This window comes from Populus trichocarpa, chromosome 8 (genome assembly GCF_000002775.5).
Source record: "Populus trichocarpa isolate Nisqually-1 chromosome 8, P.trichocarpa_v4.1, whole genome shotgun sequence".
Taxonomy (NCBI): domain Eukaryota; kingdom Viridiplantae; phylum Streptophyta; class Magnoliopsida; order Malpighiales; family Salicaceae; genus Populus; species Populus trichocarpa.
In genome coordinates, this window is record NC_037292.2 from 7885636 (window position 1) to 7905281 (window position 19646).

The 19646-nt window shown below is 31.8% G+C and overlaps 1 protein-coding gene across 1 annotated transcript; it reads left to right on the forward strand.

Annotated features, from left to right (window-relative positions):
• The first annotated feature begins 15282 nt into the window (after window positions 1–15282).
• LOC7486764 (adenylate isopentenyltransferase) lies at window positions 15283–17429 on the forward strand. Its single transcript, XM_002311427.3, has one exon. It carries the CDS (start codon window positions 15747–15749, stop codon window positions 16833–16835), a length of 1089 nt encoding a protein of 362 aa, XP_002311463.1. The 5' UTR covers window positions 15283–15746; the 3' UTR covers window positions 16836–17429.
• The last annotated feature ends 2217 nt before the right edge of the window (window positions 17430–19646 follow it).

Below are 19646 nucleotides of genomic sequence, written 5' to 3' on the forward strand. Positions count from 1 at the left end.
ATTTTTCTGCAATCATATTCAGTTTTGACTATTAATAATCTTCCAACTCCTCCCAGACATTTTTAAGATTTTATCTCTTTAATACCTTTTATACCCTCAATATTTTATTCTTATATCTTACCTTGCCAAGATTTCTTTTCTTCGATCAAGCTTTTCATCCTATATCATACAAAACATAAATCCATCATCAGTTTTGAACCAATACAACTCGTTCAGCTTGATCTTGTGATGACTCCCAGCAACTCTACTTTTCAATACCACCTCGTGTCCGAATTTCTACTCCTCCATATGGTGGGTCTTACTCCAGCACTTCTTCTCTAGATCATGATTTGGTGGTTATGATCCTTCACCAAACAATATTTTATTTTCTCAACCCTTTTTAATGTTTTATCTGTGTTTAAGAAGTTGCAAAGAAGGTTTCGAGGGAGGTGGTTTGGCTACGGCCGGTGCTGCTGGTAGTGGCGGCTTGGCCATATACAGGGGGTGGACGGTGGTAGTGGTATTTTTATCTTACACTGTTTTATTTTAATTTAGTGTCACTTTTTAATTGTTCTCCCCAAATTTCTGCATTATTTTAATTTTGATTCAATTTCGTTATTACTATTCTTATTCAAAAATGCTTTGAAAAAGAAGAGTGGTTAATGTTTCTGACTTTCTGCAAAACAATGATTGCCAAGCGGCTGGTTTCAAAACGCAATCCTAAGAGGTCGACTTTTGCTGTATTTTAAATTCAGAACCCTCCAAGGCGACTAACCAATGGGTTTTCGAGTGATTTTAGTGGGGTTGCTCCGTCTTGAACCTTTTTAATGTAGTTGCCTGGAGCTTCGGGGTCCATTAACGAGAGAGAGAGAAAATCAAAGAAACTAGTAAACCCAGTGGTCTGATTGACATGGGCATGCCGACGGAATTACTGGCAGAAAACAGATAAACGTATACAAAATATTGCATAATTCATGTGCTAAAATGACTTAACACCAACCATCTTTGAATTTGATGAGATGATATGAATATATTTCCAATACGCTATAGGGCATTTGCTGCTAAAGTTTTTCATGATTGAACTTTGAAGTGGGTCCATTTGGGTACGGCTTCCGAGATTCCAGCTGATGAAGACTTGAAGCATTTGCACGTGAAACCATCAAAACCTTAAAAGCAATTTTCCAAGGGAGGATATTTGCTTGGCCGACTAATATTTTGGTCAAATTGGCTGGTCTAATTTTTTTTTTTTTTATCTAGTATTCGTTTTCAAGATAATTTTTATGGTTATGATTTAAAAAAAATAAATTTTAAAAAAATATAATTAACTGTGATTAGTTGAATTTAGATACGTGTTTGATAAAAATTATAGTTGAAATTTATGTGTAGCAAAAAACATGTATAAAATATTTGGTCAGTTGTGTTTCAAAGTGTGGTTGCGGTTGCTTTTTAAAGTGTTTTTTACTTGAAAGTACATCGAAATAATAGTTTTTTTATTTTTTAAAAATTATTTTTGATATCAGCGCATCAAAATGATCTGAAAATACAAAAAATATTAATTTAAAGTAAAGAAAAAAAATAAAAAATTTTCAAAGTTTTTCAAAAGCGCTTTTGAAACGCAAAAACAAATGGGATTTTACGAAACTCAATTAAAAATATATATAAAAATTGCTTCATAAAAACTGTGTTTCAAACTCAATTTTTTAGTGGGCCTTGCAATACAAAACACAGTTTGGTTTGTTACCAAATACCTTGTTGTGTTTCTTGCACCGCAAACACAAAAGCAGGTGCAAAACAAACGCAGCCCTAGCACAATGATGATATTGACGGACTTGCTTAACCATTTAGTGAGTGAGTGAGTGTTTGTTTTATTATATTTTATTTTTTAAATAATTTTAATGTGTTAATATAAAAAATATATAAAAAAAAATCATTATTTTAATAGATTTTTAATTAAAAAATATTTTTGAAAAGAACTTCAACAGCACAGATAAGCTTTGAACCAATTAACATGTTATACAAAAAGAATTTTTGTTCTTCCGAAGGTGGGGAGTTGGGGGATTTGACAAGTAAGAAACGATTGACAATTAAGCGAAAACAAATATGTAATGCATTTGATGCAGTAATAAGGATTGATTAGGACAACCTCGTGTTTCAACTTCCGCGGTATAATTGCTTTGCAACAGTCAGAGAAATTGCTGTGCTTGGTTAGTGCAGTAGTCTTTGACAGATAAGTTTCTGCAGATGGTTCTCTTTTTCTAATGTTCGGATTTTATTCAATGACATTGTCAAAAGGAAACACATTCTAATCATCGCATAAGTTGAATTAAAAACTTTATGGCTCGGGGCTGAGAATGAAGACTTTCCCCCGTAGACTAAAAGAAGCTGGAAATAACCCTCTATCACATTAAAACTGGAAGTCTTACCCCTCACATGCAATAAATAAATAAATAAATATTAAAACCGCGAGCTAAATTTTGATATCAAATTAGATTTAATTAGAGTTGAGAAACGAATCATATAAGGTTGTATCCATCTCTACCATGGGAATGCACCGCCATCTCTCTCCATTGATTATAATCGTTCTACCTTATAATCCATAAAAGAATTTTCACTTCGAGCTTTCACTGCAAAATTACAAAACTTTCATTCTTCCCAGTTCTGTCACTCTCTCCTGAAGAATAAACTGCTGCATGGTTCACTCAACATCTTTTTATCACAATAATATAATAAATGATGGAATTCATTGAATAAAATCCTCATAAACTTTCTAATGCTTACTATAGTTGATGGCTTGTATTTAGCCAAAGCGAAAAAATGGGTCTAAGCAGGTGAAAGTTGGCTTGGTAATTATCACTAACTGTGAAAAAATAATAATAAAAAATGCCATGTCTGGTCTCAAATGTAAATTCAAGCACTTAAAGAGCTTGATTTTTTAATGGAATCATATATAAACTCCACGGTATAAAAAAGTTGCAAGATTCATTATGATCCCACAAGTAGATTAGTTAATATAAATCATGAAAAAGATTGATTGCATCCATATCAAAGTTTAACTTGATGGTTTGGATACATATAGCTTATTAACCCAATTGGAGCAGCGACCTGCTTATCCATTATTGCTAGTTTGCGAAGTCCCACACGAGTCCGATTGCGAGGTATCGGCGTCATGCATGAACCATATCTTAGTCCCTCTCTCACTGTCATTTCCGTCACTCCGATTAGAACTAAACTGGGGTAGCATTTAGCTTCCACGCTTAATTAGTGATCACTATTCCATAAATAATCTCACGTCAACTTCATTAGCTCAATTACAAAAGCGTAATCATCTTCAATCAAGTTGTGATAACATTATCTAATCACCATTTAATGCTTGTCATTGCTGGTGGTGGGGAGTAGACATTAAGAATAAGACCCATCAGGCTCTACTAACCATTTAATTGGATTTCAGTTCCCTTGATCAGTACCGAAGCCGTCTAGCAAGACCCAGCCTTCTCTGGGATTTATAATATTCATTTCACAACCTATCATAATATTAATAAATCTATTTTTAACGGGTATAAAAATTTATTATGACATTATTCTTTTAGGCATACCCAAAAGAACGAGCATGTCCCAAGTAGGGGTTTGGTAATGTGTCAAGCCGTGAAATGCTAGGTTTGGTACTGTTAGCTAGACCTAGCAACGATTGAGCTTGGCAAGTATGTCAAGCCCTGACACGTTGGGTCTGGCGCTAGCTACACCCAAATGCTATTGGACTGACAGTGTGTCAAGCCCTTAGCACGCACATGAGAATGCGCATCCTTCCCTGAAATACCCAAGAGAATGACTATCCTCTATTGACATGCCTAAGAATGAGATGTCAGATCCAAGATACTTGGACTTGGCGGTTAGCGAAGTCCAAGATAACGTAGATTTGACAAACATGACAGACTCAAAGTACTTGGGCTTAACAGTTAGCCAAGTTTGAGGTAACGAGTGTTTGACAAATAACATGTCAGGCCCAAGGTACTTGGATTTGGCCGTCAACCATGCACGTCCATTGCACTTGGACTTGACAGTTAGCGAGGTCCAAGATAACATGAGTCTTGCAAACATGCCAGACCCAAGGTACTTGAACTTGACAAGCAATCATGTTCAAGGTAACGATCATCTTCAATTCTCTTGGCACTTCCAAAGAAATAACCATCCTCCCTTGAACATGCTCCTAGGAATGATCATTTTCTCTTGGCACAGAGAATGAGGTAATGTAAGTCTAGCAAATATGTCAGATCCATGAAACTTGAACCTGATATTCAGGTCCAAAACAACATGGGTCTAGTAAACATGCAAGATTCAAAACATTTGGATTTGACATAAAACCAAGTCCCCTGCAACCTTTGTTTTGTTCACGCAAAATACAAAGAACATGCTTATTTTATAATTACAATCCAAGAATATTGTAATGCCCATGAAATAATCATAAGCAACATCATTAGTACTATTGTAGTAAGTAATTTGCTAGTTAAAACACAAATAATCAATCCCCTGCAACTTGGTACCCAGATTGGTATTAATCGTACGTAATTTACTGGGATATAAAAATAAAGAAAGTAGACAATAAATATCCCTGGAATAGTACTGGAAGGAGGTCTTAAAATTTGGAACTATAACCAAGAGTTTTGAGGCTTAGAACTATATATGGCTGCTCTATTTATGTCCACTAGAGGTTGCACGTACACATTTGAATTCAAATCATACGGCACATTCTGTTTGAGTTTAAAGGAGGTCTAAACCTTGCACAGTGGTGGAGGACTTTATCTAGAAGAGATCAGATCTTTTGACATCAACGCAAAAAAAAAATAAAAAAAAATGATAAGTTAAAATGTAGAGGTATGGATTTTAAAAATAATCACGTGTAACCTAGTGTTAAAATCTTTCATTTTCTTAAACTATAGTTTTAAAAAAGTATGATAAGTTAATACAATGTATAATGTTGAATAATAATATAAATTTATTATTGAACTTTTGCTTAACAAATTGAAGTCTTAGATTTAGATAGTTATTTTACGTTATATAAGTCTTTTTTGATAAAAATAAATAATTGAGGGGTTTAAAGATTATCATATTAATTACTTTTAAACACGAAGTATATTAAAATTTAGTGCGATATTACTTGAGGAGTAAGTCTGTTAAAAATTTATATTAGAGATTATTTTTGAAATCTTATCTGTCAAGTTTAAGCTCTTTAAATGAGATGTTCTTTTTAATACACTATATATACATTGGAAAAAATAATACTACCATGCATGATTGGTCGCGTCAAGATTAATAAATCTCTATACCATGAATAAAATTGAGAAAACAATAATATATAGTCTGAAAGTCCCTATGCCAGGAATAACATCGTAGATATGACATTGTTATTAAACCCGGCCTGGCCTGGAGGGTCGACTCAGGACCCGGTGGCTAGACCGGTCCGAGTTTAATAAAAGACCAGCTGGGGCAACAGCTCGGCCAAACCCAGACGACCCGGGCGAACCCGGACGAGACCCGATGTTTTTTTCTTCTTCAAATGTGGGATTTGAAACCCATTAATATATATACTCTATGTTCCCAAGAAAAAAGTCATGTTTTTTCAATGTGGAATAAAAAACCTTTTGGTTTAAATACTTCAACTTAAAATGATAACATAATATCTTTTCAATGTGAGATTTGAAACTCTTTCGTATATATACTTTATGTTCCCAAAAAAGAATTATGTTTTTTCAATGTGGGATAAAAAAACCTTTTGATTTAAATATTTTAACTTAAAAGAATAACATAGTATTTTTTCAATGTGAGATTTGAAGCCCTTTCGTATATATACTCTATGTTTCTATGAAAAAAGTTATGTTTTTGTAATATGAGATTTGAAACCCATTAGTGTATATACTTTATGTTTCCAAGAAAAAAATTCATGTTTTTTCAATGTGGGATAAAAAAACTTTTTGGTTTAAGTACTTTAACTTAAAAGGATAACATAGTATCATTTTAATGTAGGATTTGAAGCTCTTTCGTATATATATTCTATTTTTCCATGAAAAAAGTTATGTTTTTTTAATGTGGGATTTGAAACCTATTAGTATATATACTCTATGTTCCTAAGAAAAAAGTTATGTTTTTTCAATGTGGAATAAATTGTTTTTAAAAATATTCTTTTAAACTTCATTGTGTACATACAATATGTATAACCTATATTTACATGGATTTTTTCATATGAAATATTAAAATTTTAATTTTTTTTTAATTTTTCTAAATTGATCCAAATTGACCCGAGTTGAACTATAAAACCTGAAATCCGGTCCCTTAATCGGATCAATCCCGGATTGGACTTAAGATATGGCAGTATATATATGATCACTCGTTTAAAATTACCAACGACGTCAGTCTGCCTTTTCTCAAGCATGCGCAGCATGCATAAATGCTTTACCTAAGGATCGATCGTATCTTTTTTGGAAAAAATAATTCGGTAACTCCAAATTCCCCTGTAGAAGCCCGACTTCAAACTATCAAATCAAAAAAATGACCCCACCAAAATTATTTTTAACACAAATTCGGATATAAAACGTAATTACTTGATTAGAGACGAGACGAGACTTTTGGACAAGTTCTTTTAAGATCACGAATCTTTTTTTTATATACTTTTTTTTTTGTTGTGGTTGGTTAAACAATTAAACTCAAAATGAATTAGCATGATTGCATATTAAAATATATAACTTAAATATTGGTTTCTTGAATCTAATATAATACATTAAATTTATATATATAAAAAAACAGCCATATTTGTTTCAAACACGAGGAAACCTGAATTCCTTTCTATTTAGTAAATCATATTCTTACAAGTAGTATCAAGTAGATAAGTAATTTAGTGGAGTTTGTTGGTATAAGGTATTAATCATACGTGCTCATGTGTTGATTGAGGTGTTATTTGCTTTGTTTAACAACGGTGTGAATATCGGAAGGATAAAAGCTGTAATGGTGGCTATCTATCAAAGTATTTGACATCCCCTTTTTTGAGAGCGAGAGAGAAAGAAAAGGAGAGGAACAAAGGAGAGGAAAGTTGAAGAAGGCCGATCGAGGAAACTTACTTGCAATGATGGAAGGGATTGTCGCAAACTTTAATTAAATCCCTCCTTTCCATCAATGACCATCTTTCTTTTGACTTCAAATTGACAATCGGGGACATTTCACGTTGCCTTTCTCAATTTTTCTATATGATTAAAAGTGATCTCTATCCTAAATAGCAGTCGGTACAAATGCCATTATTGACTTGAGCTTTTTAATGGATATTCCATATATATATACACGTGAAAACAATTGTGTCGAGCCTCCATCGTCAATTAAATGATGAGAATTACATGAGTTAACCTATATATATTTTCTTTTGATTCAACTTTAAAAGATATTTTTAAATCAAGATTAAAAAAAAAAATTCTCCAAATAATCTTAGAAATATATCTCAATTTTATATGTAGAAGAATTTTTTTTTAACACGTAGTTGTAGTTTTATGTTAATGAACATAAAGTTTGATTATCATGAATTAATTAAACTTAAATTTTACTAAAAAATTCTAAAAATCTTATTCTATTTAGGGTTAAAATTTTATACCCATTAGTGTTCAAAAAAGCTTTCAAATTACTATTCGATATGCAATCTATTTCCTAGTTGATATCTATTTTTTTATTTGAATTAGAAATTAATTTGTTATTATTTTTTTCAGTTTTATTTATAACTTTTTATTATTAAATAAGTATTCTAGAAGAGTTGTAATAAAAAGTTTAGATTATAATATTTGTATATTAAAATATTAAATAAAAAAATTCCTAATTAGAATTTATGATGTGACCCTATTCAATAAAGTTTCTTATTCTTGTTGTTTTTGTTGAATTTTTTTAGTCTACATTAATTGATATTAGAAGACTATATCAGTTTTTACATTCAAACAAAATCTATTCCTATGAATATTAACCTTGAATTTTGAATTAAAAAAAAGTAAGCCTTTTTTTTTTTGTCAACATACCAACCATCATGATTATAGTTAAACAATATGCACAATTGTCAATGTGAAGGGTACTGGATCAGGGTAAATCTCTCTTGGGCATGCCAAATCACTATGTACTTTTGAAGTTCCTTTTTTTTTTTTTTTGTATATTCTCGTACTTATGATTTATTGATGGGATGATGATAGACATCGATTGAAAATCATGCGGATGACTGATAGATATTTTGACAAATGATTGAAAATGTGACTCTGGTCGGTGGAGATATGAAGTGATTTGTGGTGTAGCATGATCAATTAATAGTACGTAAATACGAGCTGGCTCTAACTCGGCTTGTTAATAGTTTTGGAGAATTTTGTGATCAAGAGAAAAGGGGTGTGAACTTCCCAGCGGTTTCTTATTGAGTTTTGGTGCTGCTTTGTTTCTTGATTATATTCTTCTCACGGCACGAACTCTTTGGGTGGGCATGGTCAAAAAGAAAGTGTGGGCGTTCTCTGAGTCTAAGAACCTCCTGTGGAGTTGACTGATAAAGAAAAGACAATAACAAATTGTAAGTGTATAATCATTGTTACCATTTTTTTTTCTTTTCACATGTAATCGAGTAGATCATAGGCAAGACTTGGTACAGAATGAAAAACGAGATCATTAGATATTTGTAATTCATTGAACATTTTGATTATTTTCTATTCGAGAATTCCTATTTTATCTTATTTGTATTTGTGTATTTGTACTTTTGTTTCTTTACTATTCGAGTGTATATGTTGTTACCTATATTTGGAACCCCACATAAACAGAAAAAACTTAAAAAAGAAAAGAAAAATATAAAAATTGAAAAATGCTAGAAGAAAGTCGAAAAATATACTAGAATGCCCAATAAATTGTCAAAGAATGGTTGGGAAGGATTAAAATATACAAAATTAAAAATTTAACAGCATATTTTTAACTAATAAAGACCCTACTGGTAAAGAAAATTTAATTTGAGGAGAAAAAAAATCAAAAATAGATGTTTAAGGACTTAATTGAAATTTTTCAAGGTTTAATTGAATTTACTGGGGGCTTAATTGCAATAAAAATTGATTTTTGAAATCAATTTAGGCTTTAATTAGAAGAAATTAAAGTCTGGGGTCGAATAATGATTTTTTAAGAGTTTATTTGGTTAAATCAATGGCTTAATTGCATAAATATTAAAGTTTGATGAGCAATTAGAGACTTTATTGAAAAAAAAATCCAAAATCAAGGACCAACATTCAAGACGCGCGAGACTGATAGTCAATTGGAGGTCTAATTTAACAAATCAGAAACCAATAACCAAAATAAAAATAACACTAAACTTCGAGGTTGATATTTGAGTTTGGGGAGGTTAAATTACATGCAATAACAAAGTTTTTTGTATAAATTAAGGGTGTATGTGTTACGATTGGAAGAATAGAGACTAAATTGAAATTTTGCTAAATTCCAAATTAAAAACTCTAATTTCTAGGGTTTAACTCCAACGACACTTCGTTTAGTCTTTGTTTATTTTCTTCCTTGATAGTTCATGATAATTAGGTTGACACCTTTCAAGAGTTCCTTATGGCTCCAAATAGCATGAAAGTTTTTGAAAATAGAAAAGAAATATCATAGTCTACAACTCTATTTTCATGAAATCAAACATTTATATCCCAATTTTTTCACATAAGTCCCCAACTATCCTAACAAACTTTTGCGTTGAACTATGTTATTTTATGTTGTTCGATGAAAGTAACAAGGTTTGGTCATTAATTGAGTATCATGTTTTCTAAAAATTATATTTGTTTTTAAAAAATAATGGATATCATAAAAAAATGTTTTGTTTTTGTTTAAAAGTACCAGGTTCAGTAATTGAGTATCGTGTTTTTTAAAAAGTTACATTTTTTTTTAAAGTAATGTATATCATAAAAAAATGTTTTGTTTTTGTTTAAAAGTGGGGAATATTCTGATTTGTCTTAAGAATAAAATAGCTTAAAAAGTGTAAGATATTGTAATTTCGAAACAAAAAGGAACTTAATCAAACAATCTTTTAATTATATATATAAACAATTGTACTTGACAAGCATATAAACAGCAAACAAAGTTAACAAACAGGTATATACCTTATCAAATCAAAGTTCGCACTCTCTTGGCCAAAAAACCTCCGGATAACCCGGATAAAATACATATGAGAGAGAAGAAAAATCCTAGATTGCAATATGCTGCTGGGCCTTCTAGCTAGTACCCTCGACCAAAACAAGTTCATTAATGCTTTGCTAAACACTGCACCCACGAACGCAGTGTCGGAACATGCCGCCACTAAACGGATTTATTGTAGTCTACATTAAGTGCCCCTACAAAATTCATGGGCGCCCATGTGAGTCACTCTTGCTGTGCCGACCACCACCGTGACCAGTTTTCACCGGTCAATAAATTTGATGATGGGTAAACAAAAATGGGAGGTTTCGTGATTTTAGAGATTTGTTATAAATTTTGACTCTTATAGTCAATATCTAAAATAATTTATTTTTTCAAAAATTGTGCCAATAAATTTATTTGAAAAACAATAGTATCCATCAATGCACAAACTGATTTGAATATACTATTTATCATAACACTAAAATATAAAGAAGATAGAAATTGGGTCAAAACCCACACGTCCACTCTCCTATGCTTTCCAGTGGACCCAATTCGATCAATAATACATGTTTTTGGAGCAAAGCTAGCGTGTTATGGGTAGAAGGAAACATTATAATTATAAATTACATAAAAAAAGAACTAAACATGAATGAGAAGCCCCATGTTTTGTATTGTTTTTCTGTTTATATATATCCCAAGTCTTCATTTATAATTATAAAGCTGAATTTCAGTTCCAATAATTTAAACATTTTCCATCAAAATATGATCAGAGCTGACCTAAGATAAATAATAATCTTGAAAAAAACTACAAATAAAGTTTTTTAAAATATTAATTTTTTTTTTATCTTTTATATATATATATATAAACTGTTTTTCTCAGTGAACATGGAAAGATCAACACCAAGAGCTATATTGGAAACGAACCTCGGAAAACTTGTTTTTAGGAACGAATCCTCAAATTTCATGAATATTTTACTTGTGATTTGATTGCGGAAAGAGTGAGCAAAATGTGTTTGGTGCGTTGTATTTAACGAAACGAATGCAACTGATGGTTTGGGGTCAAGTTAATAGAGAGGTAAATTTCTCTACATCTCTCGTCCTCTTTCATTGAATAATAATCTGACATGCTTCGAAGTAAAATAAATCGGCTGATGGGCTCTCGTTTTTATCAACAATGAAGTTGCGAAATTCGTGTTCCCCTCTCCAAGAACAGTGAAAAATAAATGTTGCCGACCATTTCTACCGAAGTTACGAAATTTGTATTCATGAAAGTAATTCGTGTGTGTTTTTTTTTTTTTTTGAACAAGTAATGCTAGAAATATTAGCTGATATATATGGTAGTAAAACTAAAACCTGAATATTATTATCTAAACACATTTTTTTTTTAAATATGGGTGTCCAAGTCAACTTATGTGCACCTCGACTAATCTCACGGGTCTTGAAGTTATCTAAACACATCTCTTGTACTATCTCTTGGGTGGTAATTTCTTATTATTGTATTGACTCGGATCAACTCGAGTCGATCTTCTTGATCTGTGATCCCAGAATTAAGTTTTAAAACTTTAATAATAAAATAAAATAAGGGCAATCAGATGTCGTGCAACAGTTTTTTTTTTCCCGGGGGAATGTAATTTTTTAATTTAGAGGTGCGATAACAATAAATTCTCTTGAGGGTTTACCTTGGGTTTTGGCTTGGCCATATTAGAGTAGTTTCTTATTGGATTTTTAGATGTGAAAAAAAATATAATGGCTGTTTAATAACATAAAATCATTGAAAATAGGTTCATTTGTAAAAAACAAAAACAGAAAATATTTTTTTAGAAAAAAAAATATGTCAAGACTATTTTCATAAGAAATCATAATTCAAGTAATCCATCTTGATTGTTTGTATTTATGATAATTTAAAAAATATAAAATATCATTCTAAAAAAATACCGAAAGGATATCAACTCTAAATAAATAAATTTATGAAATTACCTAAATATCAAAATATAAAATAAAATAATTTTAACTTTTAATATAATTAAAAATATTTCTTGTGTATAAAAAATTATAATATCTATAACTTTAATATTTTTTCATATGAAAAAATTATATTAACAGTAATTGTAAAAAATATAAAAAACATGTCTTAAAAACTCAATACAAATTTGAAAATCTATTTTTCTAATATTGTGGATAGAAAAGAATCTTGCATTTGAACAAGAAATTTCATTTTTTTTTTACTTTTTTTTTAAAAACAAATTGGAATATTACTACCACGTACCACCTTTTTCTTTTTTAATTGCAAAGAAGTCCAAGTAACGTAATTACCTGAATTTTTCACCCCCAGTTCTTGTAGTTGACTATTTATCTATTTAATTAAGATTTTGGTGAATATCTATTTACTTACGAATCTCAACAACTATGACTTGCAAAAAAAAAAAAAAAAAAAAAGTAATAAAAGAGGCACATCCCTGTGCGATAGAGATGTGTTAAAAATATTATAATGGGTAGAGGATAATATAAATGATATTTTATGATATTATTTAATAATTTAAGTTTTTAAATTAAAATAATTCTTTGAAATTATATTATAATTGTATTAGAGGATAATATAAGTCTATATAAATTTAAAGTTTAAAAAAATTTATTTATTTTAAAAATCTCACCTAATAATTTAATCTTTTATAAAAAAAATTAAGTTTTTAAATGGATAGAATTATGGCAGAGATTAATAGCGTCCAAGATTTTTATTTTATTTTTTCCGGCGTCAAAATTGGCCACTGAATTCTCTCCGTCTAAGGCGCTCTTTGCATGTGTAGCTGCACGTTAGATTTTTCTAAAGATATTTTTTATTACTGATAAGATCATTGTTGTTGTTAATATTAATTTGAATAAGTAATTCTGAAAATGGTTTCTTGAATGATGATAGATAAGATGGTTGAATGTGAGATGGTTTGGGAGTGTGATTGCGGTTGTTTTTTAAAGTGTTTTTTACTTGAAAATATATTAAAATAATATTATATTTTTTTATTTTTTAAAAATTATTTTTAATATCAATAAATTAAAAAAATATTTTTTAAACTAAAATTTTTTTTAAAAAATATCAATAGTTTAAAAAAATATTAATTTAAACTAAAAAAAATTTAATTTTTTAAAAATATTTTTAAAACATAAAAATATACATGTTGCTTCATGTATCACATAAACCGCATTGATTATTTTTTAGCAAAAAGTTTTCCGACTTCCCTTAATCATTGATGCCGCTATTTCCTTCTGTCTCAATCGAGTCCTTGTCTAGTTTTTGCAGAGTTCCATAAATGGGAAAATAGATTTTGGATGTGAGAGTCAGTTCTGACCGTAAAGAAGAGAGTATAAATTAATGCTGTTATATATATATATATATATATAATGGCAAAAACGAATAATTTGTTCTTATTAATGCGCGATTGGTGAGGGAACTTATTAATTGTGAATTTGTTATTAATCACGCATCTGATTGGGCTATTTATTCAGTGGCAAAGAAAGTCCTTGATCACAGGATAATTCGTGGCAACGATTTTGTGTCCTTGGATATATGCTGCAGAATTGATGGCTTATAAGGAGCTGCACCTATTACTTATAAGGAGCTTTACTTATAACTTTTAATATTTCAGAAAAAAAAAACATTTTAAAAAAAATGTAAATACAAAGCAACATTTAATAAATGATCCAAAATGTACTAAAATTTAAATCGAAGGAGCAGTATCTACTACTCATTCCAATATCCACCACCTCACCAATTCCCCCCATCCGATTCTCAGCCATGAACAACCACAAAAACCATCATTACTATCCCACCGTCCATCAACGTTAAACCCCTGCAATCCTCATCATAGCATAGAAATTGCCTTGTGATTTCTTTACTGGGTTTGTGATTTCTCTATGAGACGATCACAAATTGGGTCGAAATCGATCATTGATGATGAAGGAGAGGCAAGAAAGAGTGCGCACTTGTGCTCTTTCACGGAGAGAAATGAGACGGTAATACAGGGATTGTGCAACGATGATGACAAAGAGAGTGAGAGCTGCAATGAGAGAGAGGGTAGTGAGAGAGAATTAAGAGAGGGGATCAAGTTTATGATTTTATTTATGCTTATCAAATATACATTTTATTTTTTGAATCGAATATATTTGTTTATCTTAGTTATTTCTAGATTATGTTTGTTTTTGTTTTTTAAAAAAATTAAATTATTTTTATTTTAAATTAATATTTTTTTAGTGTTTTCAGATTATTTTTTATGCGATGATATCAAAAATAATTTTTTAAAAATAAAAAATATTATTTTAATATATTTATAAATAAAAAACAATTTAAAAAGTAACTATTACTACATTTCAAAACACACAAGCTTGTTTGAGAGTGTTGTTGCGGTTGCTTTTCAAAATGTTTTTCACTCCGAAATGTATCAAAATAATGTATTTTTATTTTTTTAAAATTATTTTTGATATCAGTGCATCAAAATGATTTAAAAACATTAAAAAATATTAATTTGAAGTAAATAAAAAAAATAAAAAAAATTTAAATTTTTTTGAAAGTGTTTTTGAAAAGTAAAAATAAATAAATCTTTTAAAATATAACTTTTACTAACAATATCGGTCCGTTTTGTATCCAGAATCTATTTTTATATTAAATAAAAATATATTTTATTATTTTAATTTTTATTATAATTTCTTTCGAAGGTTATATGTTGATTTTTACCTCCAGAATCTATTTTTATGGATGGACTCTACAAAGTATAGCTAAGGATCCACTCCAGTTTAAAATCTAACACAATTAAAGGTCTGCATCGCAAATTTGCTAAGCCAAAGCAGTTTAAAGACGTATTTTTAGTTTTTTTTTTTAATAAAATGACTAAGACTATAAGTTGGAGACTTCATTGTCGAGGAACTAAGGGTTTTTGTTTGAGTTTATTTTTAAAATCTCTGTTTTTTTTTTTAAAAAATAATGTTAAGTATATAATCTTTTATTTATGGAATACACATAGAAGATAGTAAAATCAGAACAATTTAAAAAATGTATTCTCCGTCAACTCTAAACTCTAAACTCATATATATATATATATATATATATATATATATATATATATATATATATATATATATATATAAAAGAAACAGAGGAAGAAGAAGAAGAAGCAGCAGCAGCAGCAAGCGGACAGGTAACAGGTAACTATATTCGGTATATATTGGTTATAGCTGAAGCATTTCCCCAAGTGATCCGAAGCTGAAGAAAGGAGCAAGTGAGAGACCCCTCCTTCTCACACAGCTTTTAGACATGCTAGCGACTGGACAAACTATTTTCACAACCTCAAAACAACTTCTTGCTTAGTACTAGTAATATTTTACAACAACTACTAGCTAAATATATACCAAATTAACAATTTCTTGTTTCAACACAAAATCTCAGTCCGAAATATCCTGCTGTGTACATAAACAAACTCTCTCTCTCTCTAAAGCGTCTTCATGTTCCGTATTTGTCTGCGGAGCTCATAGCTTACCACAGCTCACCTCAGCAAAACACATATACAGGGAGCCAGCTGTCTCTGTTTCTCTCCCTGTCTTACACTCTTACTCTGTTTTTTTTTTTTTCGTTGCCTATGAAAATTCCCTTCCCAAAGAGTACCAATCAGCCTCTTTACACTGCCCTTAAAACCCAACCACTTCACCCCATTAACATTTCTATACCCTTCAATAAGCCACGCCCACCACCAATAGCAGTCCGTATGGACACGGACTCCTCTACCACCACCTCCACCGCCGTCTACCGCCATAAAAAAGACAAGATTCTCGTAATAATGGGAGCGACTGGGTGTGGCAAAACAAGGGTATCTATTGATCTAGCTACACGCTTCCAATCCGAAATCATCAACTCCGACAAAATGCAAGTCTACGAAGGTCTTGACATCACCACCAACAAAATCACCATTCAAGACCGTCTAGGTGTTCCTCACCATTTACTCGGTGAGTTCGACCCGGATGATGGTGAGTTGACTCCCTCCGAGTATCGGTTAGCTGGTGGATTGGCTATCTCAGGTATTGTTTCAAGGCAAAATCTTCCTATTGTGGTTGGTGGGTCCAACTCCCTTATTCACGCTTTGGTTGTTGACCGGTTTAATCCCGAGTTAAACGTTTTTGATGGGTGTAACCCAGTTTCAACCCAGTTAAGATATAACTGTTGTTTTTTGTGGGTGGATGTGTCATTACCTGTTTTGTGCGATTACTTGTGTAAGCGAGTCGACGAAATGCTCGACTCCGGGATGCTCGATGAGCTGTCAGAGTATTATGGCTCAGTTGATGCAGCGAGTCAAATCGGGTTGAGGAAAGCGATTGGGGTGCCTGAGTTTGATCGGTATTTCAAAAAGTACCCACCTGGGTCTGGGTGTGGCAGAGGTATTGGTGTGGAATGGGATCGGGTACGGAGGGGAGTATACGAGGTCTGTGTGAGGGAGATAAAGGAGAACACGTGTCAGCTTGCGAAAAGGCAGATCGGCAAGATCTTGAGATTAAAAGGGGCAGGGTGGGACCTAAAAAGAGTTGATGCGACTGAGAGCTTTAGGGAGGTGATGACGGTGACGTCAGATGATCATATCAAGAAAAGAAAGAAGAAGAGGTGGATGGAGGTTTGGGGGAGAGATGTGATGGAGCCAAGCATGAAAATTGTGAAACGCTTCTTGGAGGAGGAGTAGGAGTAGGTTTTACAGTCAGTCAGCCAGTCAATCCATCAATCAATCAATCCAGCTTTTTTTTCCCGCTACCGTTCTGGTTTTCCAAATAATTATTATTATTTTGAGAAATGCTAACATGAAGCTGCGATTGTGCAATTCTTGGGTTCGATATTTCGAATCGGCGCTTGCCTGGCTAGTTCATGCAATCGTGGGTGGTGGTCATGTTCGATAAGCATGGTCAAGCTTGCATAATCACATCCACCAGTGCAATCTTTCGCGGTTTTATGTCGGATGACAAGCATGGTGAAGATTGCGTAATCACATCCATCGCGGCTGCGCATATTTTCTTCTCTTTCGGTTTGGGTCTTAAATGATGGAGAGTTTTTGGGTTACATATTGGGGGTTCACAAATGGGGTTCCAGAATTTGCAATGAGCAACCAGTTTTGCAGCATCAGGATTTTCCTGGCTTGGGTACTGTATTGAGGGCATCTTTACTCTTTTTTTCCCCCTTTTTTTCCCTTCCTGCCTTGGAAGGGTCCTTTTAAAGTCAATATAAACATACGGAAAAAATCGTGAATTTTGGAGAAATAAAAACTTATTCTGGAATGTTGTTTTTAGCAATTATTCTTAACTGATAATAGAAGCTTGTTTTAGTGGTTGCAGAGTCCTAATTCACATCTGGGCATTGTAAGCAAATTGAAGTGGAGAGTCTTCTTGCACATATTCGTTGTGGAGAATTGGTTGCCAAGAAGCTTACACAATGGAACAAAATATACCTTTTTGCTTAAAATTTTATTTTGATGGGTAGCCCAGCACGCTTCTCAAAACTCTTGTTCCCAAATACAAGTAACATTGATCTTTTTTTTTTTCCTGCCTAGTTTCATATGTTTTGCCTCGCTTTCGATACAGGGTTTTTTTTTTTTTTTTTCAAAAATTTCTTCACTAACAAATCTTCCAAACATCCGGTCGGGAACTAATTAGGACATTGACAAAGTTAAAAATTAGTTCGTTAAGAAAAAAACGATACAAATTTATTCAAATTAAAAAAAAAAAACCAATCTGTTTTTAACTGGCGAATCTTTTAAACAAAAGGTAAGGAAAGGGACAAGTTTGTAATAGTGTCAGATTTATAGTAAGTTGAGAATTTTCCTCTTTTTTTTTTTTAATTTAATTGTAATCAGGTCACGATATATGTTTATTTCTTAAAAAAATAAAAAAAAAATGATGCAGGTATCGCGTGTAAAATTAACTATATGGAGATTGGAAAGAATCCTCAAATCTTAAAGCATCAATATGTACATCTGTCCATCGAAGAAAACAAACATTGACATACCTAGGTGTATCTCGAACAGGATCTTCTTCCTGGCTTAGATACTACATAGATTTAGTCAATCTATAACCAATTAAGTTGAACCAGCATGTCCCTCTTGATTGTAACCCATTCGATTTCCAATCTCCTCTTTTCTGATTGAAGAGAATCGTTTGGTTTCCGAGTATTAAATCCACTGAAATCGCTGCACTATTTGGTCAAAGCATTGATCTCCTAGACGCTCTCAATCAAATTTACATTAATGACACACTGATTCTGCTATCTGCATTAACAGCGGGAATTAGTCCCTAATCCTCCGATTTTAGATTTATAAAACTGTGATAGTTTGTTTTCTGCGAAGGACAATGATGTCGAGGACTAGGATGCCTACCTTACCATTCTAGTGCTATAAAAGGGTAACCCTTCTCCTGTCTATCATGACAATATAACTATGCCCTCAGTATATAAAGAACTGTACATTGATGAGTACCCAGTAATTCATGAATTGTCAATTCGCTGCCAGCCTTCTTTATTACTGAAGTTCTTATCTTTTATTTCTTAACAACAAGACACAAATAAACACACAGATTGAAAATGTCTCTCGATGATTATCAAAAAAAAAAAAAAAAACACAGATTGAAAATGTGAGTCAAAAGCAGCTTATTATACGTATCTTAGCTAAAATAATCGTTCTAACCCCTGCGGTGTGAGGGAATATCAGGGCTAATCTGCTACCATGACAAGCATCTGTGGAATAGGAACAAGGAATTAGTATGGCGATCAATCTGATGATATGAATTCTAAATAAATTAACCATCCTCTACACATGGCAGGCCATAACCTAAAAATTTACATATACATATGGGGTCTATTCAACTTTTCCAAATCCAGCTTTTTTTTCATTTTTTTAGTGGCTAAACCAAATAATTGAGTTAATGGACGATCACTATCTTAGATAAATTTATCTAAACTCAAGTATGCATTTATTATTTCCATGTATTATTCAACCAAGCAAATTTGTCCCATGCGTTGAACCTTGCAACTCATGAACTGGCCTCTTATTTATGTTGAGTTATATGAATGTGAGTATGTCCACACTCATCCTGAACATCAGAGTAGCAAATGTTCGATAATTTAACAATAATGGGAATCCAAATTATGAAGCACTACCACTGTCAAATTTTTGTCACTGCTGTACAATTGTCACATAGCAATGATATAAGTTTTTGTGGTGCCGCAGCTTCAGGATGAGCCACCAGCTAGTAATCTTTATCCGAAAAACCCAAAAAAAATATTTTGGGAGTCCCGTATTCGTGTTTCTGGTTTTGATTAAATCATATTTGTGACGGGGACAAAGCTACGAGGTTCCATAATACGAATAGGCGCTCTATTCCATCATATTCAAAGGCATATTTCAGCCTCTGACCATTGCTCGTTCTTGATTATCTTCTTTTTTTCAACTAGGGAAGCTAAAAGTGGATATATATAGCGTAGAAGTTCGTATCATCCATCGCGTCTCCTT